Genomic DNA, 9,084 nt, shown 5'->3' with positions numbered 1-9,084 from the left:
GCAAAGTAAGTCTATTCCGTTTGACCAAAAAATGAAGAAGATGCAAAGTAGTACAGTAGTATTTTGGAACTGCGTCTCTTTTTACCTGCATTTTAACGCAGATAAACACGTTGGAAGCCTTAATTGCAAAATATTTCACTTGTTTTTTATGATCATATTTTTTCCTCCATTTTCCCAAATTTTTGCTCTGGGGCAGAATTCAGATTCTAAATTTGTTTTACAAGAGGATTGACTTTCACGGGTTCGGTAGAACTGGCTAGTTTTCTGTCCTTTTGTCGATATCCCGGTACGTACGTTTTGATCTGGATGTAGGAGAGCCTGAACTTCTGGAGTTGTATTATAAAAATACTCCCCAGTAAATCCTAATTTCAGTCATTTCGATAATGCAGTTTTATCTCTAGCATTCTTATTGCCTATGAGTGTGTAAGTAACACGAAATACAACATGTGCGTCACAATGAAGTTCTGAAAAACGGGAAAAATAAAAAAATAAAAATTAGTACACAAATGGTCGTTAACAAATTAATAACGAGTTGATTCAAAGTCCACATGGCTATGGTTGGGTAATCTGCCATTGCCTCAATTAGGAGAAATTTTTGGGTGCTAAGCAGGTATCACGTGGCGATACCTATCGGCGATTCCAACCTTTCAAACACCTTTAGACAGCTCACCTTGTCTAACCACTCTCTCCTCTCACCTTACCACTCTATCTCCTCTTTTTCTCTTTCTAAAATCCGGAGCATCCAAAAAACGTTTGGATGGCTAGAATTACCGATGGGTAAAATTTTGGCACTTTTACCCAAGTATTTTTTAGAAACAACCACTTTTTACATTTTTGCGCTAAAAAGTGGTTATTTCTCAAAATACTTAGGTAAAAGTAAAAAAAAAATTTACTTTTCCGATTCCTCTTGTCGAAAACACAGTGCACCCGGTGCAAATGGGCTTATGATAGCCTAGATCAACATTGGAATTTTTAACAAATTAGGGTTAATTCAGTTTGCTAGGACTCTTGCATCTCATTAGGAGGTCAGGAGTTTGAATCTCCCTGCTTGGAAGTGGGGAGATTAGGATTTCCCTTTTTCCCTTGGAGGATCCTATAATGGGTTTATTTCTTTAAGTTGTTTGACCTAGTTATCTCGTAATAGTGGATATACTGTTTTATGACTACGTTCTTGTAAACTTATAAGTTATGAAACTTATTTTGATTTAATTTTTTGTAACTTTTGTTTAACTTTTGGGTTAATTTTTATAATTAATCATTCATCTCGAGGAGATGACTCGAAAAAATATAAAAAATACGGATCGATATTGAAAAAATTCAAATAGACAATAATTTAGACAAACAAGACAGCTCTTTGATACTTTTTTAGTCTTTAGTGAAAGAGCTGTCTTATTTGTCTAAACTGTTAGTCTATTTGAATTTTTTCAATAGAGACTACTTTTCCCCCCTCCCTTGACACCACCCCCTCCTCGACCCCATCCCCTGACAGAAATACCCCCGCCCCCTACCCCCTACTAAATTCTTTTATTTATTTATTTTCTTAATTTTATATCTTAATTTATTTAATTTTAATTTAGTTAACTCAAATTATATTTTTAATTAAATTTGACTTTATATTATTGTAATTAGTTAATTAATTTGTCTTAACAATAAATAATAAATAAATATGATTTCATTCGCTAGTTTTTTATTTTGGGTTTAAAAAATATGATTTAAAAATTAAGTGCTCCAATTTTCAGTCTGATTGAAGTGGCGCGGAGATCTTATTTTTTTGATCATTTTATTTTAAATGGTCATAATGAATTTTTGGCTCTAAAATCTTTCAACGAGCACCCTAAGACTCTTTATTTAGTTTCAAGGCTCTCTTAGGGTGCCCATTGAAAGATATTAGAGCCAAAAATCCATTATGACTATTTAAAATAAAATAATCAAAAAAATAAAATTTTTACACCGGTTCAAACAAATTGAGAATTGAAACATTTAATTTTTTAACTATATTTTTTAATATATAAACGGTGTAAAAAAATAAAGTGTTCGAATTTTCAATCCAGTTGAACCAGTGCGAATATTTTATTTTTTTGATCATTTTATCCTAAATGGTCGTAATGAATTTTTGGCTCTAAGACCTTTCAATGAACACCCTGAGAGAGCTCTGAAACTAAATAAGAAGCTTTAGAGTGCTCGTTGAAAGATCTTAGAGCCAAAAATTTACTACGACCATTTAGAATAAAATAACCAAAAAAATAAAATCTTCGCACCGGTTCAATCGGATTGAAAATCGGAGCACTTAAATAATATTAAATATATAAAAGAGAAAAAAGATATAACGGCAGACGAATCAACATTTTTGTTCCATTCTGTCTGCTCTTTTTTTTTTTGAACTAATAATAGGCCACATTTGTTAATTGGAATACAGATTAACATTTTCGGCTTCCCAAATTCAGTAATTAAATAGACTGATTTTTGCAATACTGTAATTATCCCGAGCACATTTTAAACTGTCCAAAATTATCAACATTGTCCGATCAAGTCCCGAGATATGTCAATTTTCTCATATCGGCATGCACATTACAATAGTGAGGTTGAAGGAAAAAAAGAAATAGATAGAAAGAGATAAATAGATAAAAAAAAATATTCAATAAATAAAAGAGATAAAAGATATAAAGAAAAAGTGAAAAATAAATAATTAAAAAAATGAATTAAAAAAATAAGATAAAAAAATTAAGAAATTAAATAAAAATAAAAATTAGTTTTTTTTTTGAAAATAATAAAATTTAGTTAAAAAGAGAGGGATATTTTGGACTTTGTACATGGGACCCATGGGGGTGTGTTTCAGAGGGGGTGGGAAAAGCAATTTGCTTTTACAGACTCATTTAGTCTGTTTTTTTTTTCAAAAAACGAAAAAAAACGCACAAAACGAGAAGGAAGGCCTTCCGTTATCAGCCTTTATCTTGTTCCCGACGAGCCAGGGAGCTCCTCCAGCTAACTGATTTTCAAACGCAACAATGGTTTCGGCCCTAACTCATTATTCCTCTCCGTCCTTTTCGCCCACACTATTCTCCCCTAAAACCCTAACTCCACCAACCTCCCCTGTCCTGTACTTCTCAGTAACCTCACCAATTCCTCTCATTCTTCACCACTTTCCTCGCATTATTCCAATAAAACTTCCAGTTTTCCTGCTGCGAATTCCGCGCCAGGTTCTAGTAGACCGCGCCGTTCAGTATGCTCTTACAAAGCCGGCGACGATAAATTTCCGCAGAAGGTATTGAGCTTCAACTCACACTTTTCCAATTCCGATAATTTTTAAGTTTGCACCGACGGCGGATGGGCCCACACGACCGCCCTATCCGCATGTCAAATTTTTGTTAGACTATGTAGATTGAAAATATATATTGATATTTTCTTTGTACTTATGTGTCCGGGTCACCTCACACGCACCTCAACTAATCATGAGCCTAATCCCACTGCCCACTTGCGGGAGCCCAATTTTAATGATCATGTGTTTGGTAGTGTTTTCATAATTTGCTGGATGGCATTGGCCTTTCATATGTCAGAAAAAAAATTAAATGTTCGTCCACCCAAACTTGAAGTCCTGCGTTCATCCGTGTATATCTTACATGTTTGAGTCTAAGAGTTAACAGAAGATGTGTGCGATTTCCTTTTAGGATAGCCGGAATCAACCACAAAAAAATAAGTTTTTTTGATGACTCTGAGCTCTTATTTAGATCATCTTTTTTGCTTGAGGGGTTTAGATTAGAAATGGTAACAAAGGAATCAAAACAGATAACTCTGATGTTTATATCACAACTTAGGCAAGAAACGGTGAGGAAGAAATGGTGAGAAATGATGAAGGCGGAAACAATTGCTGTGCATTGTTTTTTTTGTACCAAGATTGCCCGCGAAAATACTGAGTGAAAAAATGAAGAAACCTCCCCTATCTCGTATGATTTGCTTTTCTTATCTATTGATACGTGAAAACGAGAAAGAAAACTTATTACATCTTTTCTCACCCAAACAAGAGACCGCATGCTATTCTGCGCCCGTTCTAATTTCCTTCTTTCTCATATTCTGGATACTGAAATTGATCGGGATGCTTATTTCAGCCTCCTTTACTACAATTTCCTCGTCGAACATAAATAAAGTTCGTTGTAGGAATTATTATAAGCTGAGAAATATGGATATCTTAAATCATCTAAAATGGCATTATCTTTATTCCGGAACTCCATGTATAACATTCAAACAGAGTTGCACATAAGATTTCAGAACTAGCTGTGTAAATAAGCAGTGTTGGAGACAGTTCCCCATCATAACTTGATGAGGGAACGAAATGTACACATGTATTTATGGAGCTGCAAGTTAGGAGTGATCTCGACTCAGTCAACTCCAAGTGAGCTCTAATCAAGCTTAGATTACAGACCCCAGAACAAAGTACAGGAGCCGGTGAGCATTTTCAGCGTGCTCTTAATTGTGTTCACGCTACACAGCGTGTTCTACCAAAAAAAGCCCTTGCACTATCAGACAAAACACACACACATTCGTAGGACACGAACGGAAAGCATAAAAAGTCTGATAAGGGCAATATAGTAATCCGGAAATACTGCGAAATTACACAATCACCCCTCAAACCATCCACCCAGGACAAACCACCAAAGGCCAAAGGCAGAGGGGCAATTTCGAGAGAACAATGCCAAAATATGGACGATGGCTTACTTGCCAAAAGAGGCTCAACGCTCCTTTTATACAAGTGTGTGGATATATCAACACATGTTTTTCTGTTGAGAACAAAATTTGTTGTGGTACAACTTTTCATGAATAGCACGGGCACCCCGCTTTTGGGTTAAAACAGTTAGTGTAGTCCCTTTTGGAGTTTCTATCTCTGGAATCTGGAGGAGTATTGGGGGAAAATCTCCCTTAAAATTATTGCTTCCACGCCAGAAACTTTTGAGCCGGCACTGTGTAAACCAACACTTACCCCCGCTGTGCGAAGACTAAAATGCTTCAATGTGACTGACAATGACCACCTCATTCTGCAGTTTAGATTTTTTTGGGTAACTGTAGGGTAGATTTTGCCACGTAAGGAAATAAATTCCTTTCTCAATTGTGATAGTATATCAATTGGATTCATTACGATTATATTTGACATTTTTAGGTTGCTGTTGCAATGAAGGGGAGACGTTATAAGCTTTGTATACAAGTTTACATGGACTTCTGGCAGCAAGTATTCCATTACATAAATGACCTGTTCCAATGTACACATATACCTGTTTGTTGCTTCTCTTTCGTTCGCCTACATATCCAGCCTTGCATTCCGAGGGTCTCCCACTAAGTTATTGCTTAGGACTGATCAATAGCAAAAGATTAACATCATTTGATGAAGTTTGGTGCTTTTTTGCAGGTTTAAATTAAGAAGCATCTAAGTCTTTTGGTGCTGTGCAACACATAACTACTCCCCAGCAGCCTGAGAACCTCACAACTCTGTCCCGGTTTTGGTCCTGGACTAAACAGCTTGGGAGAGTAACAATAAGATGGACACTACTACAAGACACTTGGCAAAATCATCCTCCTGGTAAATACAAGTTTCCCCTCCTCATTTCTCTAAACAACTTAGGTCTAAGACCTACTTTTTCCACGTTTTTCAGGTTGTCAAAATCCAGATCCTCTTCACATATCCAACTGCATATACGCTGTGTACCCTTCATTTTGGACAGAGTAAGAATAAACTACCCCGCATCTTTTTTTCGTTCCTTTTTTGGTTGTAGAGAGGAACGGGGGAATGGTTTATTCCCATTACAATAATTTTTCTATTTTTCAGAATGTTTTTGGTTGTATGACATCCCAGGAACTTATGGCTGCAAAATCAGGCAAAATATTCAAGTTACTCAAAGAGAATCTGAGCGGAGACATCTCTCATTTACTGATGGACATCCCTACTGATCCAGAAACTTTTGAGCTAGTAGTGAGATTCTGCCATGGCCGTGAACTAAAACTGTCACCTGAAAATTGTATTCCCCTCACATGCCTTTCTAACTACCTTGGGATGACCGAAAACCACAGCACCAATAATCTACTAAAGAGAGCTTTAACGTACTTGCAACAGAGAATCCTCCCTAACTGGAATGATTTAGTTAACTCCCTTAAGGCCTCGGAAAAAGTTCTTCAAGAAGCTGTGAAACTAGGCTTGGTTGATGCCTGTTTTGAGTCCATTATCGAGATGGCACTGGTTAACCCTCACCTTCTTGGGGAACTGATAAGGAATCCAAGCAATGATGATGTTGATGATAGTGATAGTGAGGAAATGAAAAATGTATATAGGCCAAATGCAAGGAGGCGGCTTTTTGTTCTTGATCGGAAGTCAGAGGATTTAAATACACTCTCTCTCCAGCTTTATGAGCCCATCATTAGGGGAATGATTCATCGAAAAGTCCCACCGGAATATGTGGCTGCATCTATCTGTCAATACGCAAAAAGATGGGTTTTTTCTAGCAGCACAAGAGGGGATGATGTATTGATTTACAGAAGGAACTCACGGAGTGAAGTTATTGAAGCAGTGGAGAGACTTCTGCCCCACGAGCAAGGACTCCTTCCTTGCACATTCTTGTTTGAAATGTTGAATTCTGCTATAATATTGGAGGCTAGCTCCAAATGTAAAGAAGGGCTTGAGATTAGGATCGGAAAACAACTGGACCAGGCGACAGTCAAAGACCTCCTGATACCATCCCAAGGGTATGCTAAAGAAGTGGAATACGACGTGGAATGCATTAAGAGGATTTTGAAGAGTTTTTACGGCAACTATGTTCGTTCAGACATTTCGGGACTAATCACGGTAGCTGAACTGGTTGAAGATTTCTTGGTTGAGGTTGCAAGCGACGTGGATTTGAACACAGAAACATTTACATTACTCGCAGAGATGTCGATATCAGCATCTGTTGGAACGCAAACGAGCTCCGACGGAATATACAGAGCGATTGATGTCTACTTGGATACACATAGGTTTTTGACAGAGTCGGAGAGAGAAGACGTGTGCAGCATTTTGGATTGCCATAAGTTGTCCCCAAAAGCTCGTGAACACGCTTCACAAAACAATAGGCTTCCGTTGCGAGTGGTGGTGCAAGTACTTTTTGTGGGGCAGTTGAGCTTGAGAGAGATTTTGACAAAGGAAGCGGAGGGTTGCGACGATAGGTTGAGAAAGGTGGCGGCGAGGGAGGAAGAGGAAGAAGCGGTTAGGGTGGGTGGCTGTGAGGAGGAAGTGAGGACAGAGATGGAGAGAATGGGAAGCAAGGTGATGGAGTTGGAGAGAGAGTGTGATACGATCAGGAGAGAGATTCAGAGCAATTGTTGTGGGGGAGCCAAGAAGAAGGAGAAAGGAATGTGGAGGGACATGAAGAGGAAGTTTGGGTGCACCACTAGTGTGATCAACTGTGATTGCCACGTGAAGAGGCACAAGAAAGTTCATCCAAGACACTGACTATGCAAATAAATTTAATTGATTTATTCATTTTCTTGTTTTGCTTTTGCCTTCCTTTAATGTCATGTTAGACCACCAACAAATAGAACTGGTTTTTTTTTTTTCCTGTGTTTGCTCCAGGGATTTTATCTTCTTTGTGTATTTGAATCTTGAGTATTAAATTTTGCAGCATAACCTTTAGCAGTTGGGTCATTTTGTTTTTGGTGGTTCAGTATAGATGACAACGTTTCTATAGCCTTCAATTAGTGTGTAAGCTCGTTATTTTCTCTTACCAAGTTTCTGAGTCGTTTTTCTTGTTAGCGTACGACTTCTTCATGAACAAATAAAGAGGAGGGAGCCGTAGCCGGCTCAAAGATATTTGGGGCCCAAAGCAAAAGTCCTAATATGAGGCCATCTATCTCTACATATGCATGTTTGAACGAAATTTTGCAAAAAGTTGAGGAAAACCTAAGGGGTGGAGATTCAAACTCAGCTCCTACAATATCTGAAGAACCTAAGCTGTTACACCACCAAGAAGATGTTATTTGATGACAATTAGAATTCCTTATTATTCAAAACTATAAACTGTATATTTTGGGGCCCTCTTCGGGCCAAAAAATTGGGGGCCGGAAGCGACGGCTTCCTCAACTTCCCCTCTAAGCTGGCTCTGAAAGGAGGCACATCTAATGGACACAAGGGCACAAAAACTAGGTAAAGAGACTCAACCATATATATGTCATTGTCACTTACCCGTGAGCTTAGTAAACCACTTACACCCGAACCAAAAACATACAACTTGCTCAAAACCATGTCCAAAAGTGAATCATCTCTATCCATCCGCAACTCTACATGGATCTATTCCAAAGCCAAAAGCACAAGTTTTGTAGCTCATTTCAAGTCCAAGCGCAGATACGCAGCATCTCCAAACCCAAACTGACTGAGAACATCGACGACTTTGCAGAGACGAATGAGTTATTTGCACTCCTTAACTTAGTTCACCAACATCAGATTTTCATGGAAGCGACCGTTGCAGAGCAATGACGCAAATGGATCAAGTGAAATGAGTTCTTGGATGACCTCTTTTCAAAGGGCTTTTAGCCTATCTACCGAAGTGCAGCTTGGCGCTGCCGGATGAACCCTTCCATTCATTATGTTTTAGCCAAGTAAGCTAAGAAGTATGGATATCCATCAAGCTATGCTCTGGCTCAAGATAATCCATTGGTTGATCAAGGTGGCTGCTTATGTGTCGTAAATGGTCGTGACGCTTTAAAAATGGCTAGCTTGATCTGTTTAATAAGATGGATCAGGCCAAAAAAATCTCAGCCACGCACCATATTAAGTTTGTAGACGCCAAATATTTTCTATGGTCCAAAGAATATGCATCACTTGACATTTCTTACTCTTTGAGGGGCGCATTATTATTAATTTTTTTTATATATCACAAAGCCTCAGTCATCTCACAAAAGAATAGATATTGAATCTCAGGAATTGTCGCCATCTTGAGGTGCTTCCGGATCAGTTTGCCCGACACACTAGACATGTCTGAGTGTTCCGTTTTAAGATTGTATGCCCCAATGTCTTGCTAACCTCTTCAAGTCCTTAGTGTCTTTATTTGATATTCCAACTACAAACAACCATGC

At 38.1% G+C, this 9,084-nt stretch overlaps 1 protein-coding gene across 3 annotated transcripts; it reads left to right on the top strand.

The window, feature by feature from the left end:
* The first annotated feature begins 2,909 nt into the window (after window positions 1–2,909).
* LOC131311772 (BTB/POZ domain-containing protein At5g17580) lies at window positions 2,910–7,764 on the top strand. 3 transcript variants are annotated; one of them, XM_058339343.1, is made up of 5 exons: window positions 2,910–3,262; window positions 5,150–5,249; window positions 5,396–5,566; window positions 5,640–5,709; window positions 5,840–7,764. In XM_058339343.1, the coding sequence occupies exons 3-5, from the start codon at window positions 5,526–5,528 to the stop codon at window positions 7,463–7,465; spliced, it is 1,737 nt and encodes a 578-aa protein (XP_058195326.1). In that variant the 5' UTR covers window positions 2,910–3,262; window positions 5,150–5,249; window positions 5,396–5,525; the 3' UTR covers window positions 7,466–7,764. The 3 variants fall into 3 exon arrangements, with proteins under 3 accessions (XP_058195326.1, XP_058195325.1, XP_058195327.1); XM_058339342.1 differs by lacking the exon at window positions 5,150–5,249; XM_058339344.1 differs by lacking the exon at window positions 5,150–5,249 and having other exon boundaries at window positions 5,378–5,566.
* Window positions 7,765–9,084: the final 1,320 nt, after the last annotated feature.

This window comes from Rhododendron vialii, chromosome 12a (genome assembly GCF_030253575.1).
Source record: "Rhododendron vialii isolate Sample 1 chromosome 12a, ASM3025357v1".
Taxonomy (NCBI): Eukaryota; Viridiplantae; Streptophyta; class Magnoliopsida; order Ericales; family Ericaceae; genus Rhododendron; species Rhododendron vialii.
Note: the sequence above shows the minus strand (reverse complement) of the source record. Positions and strands in the feature narration are given on the sequence as shown.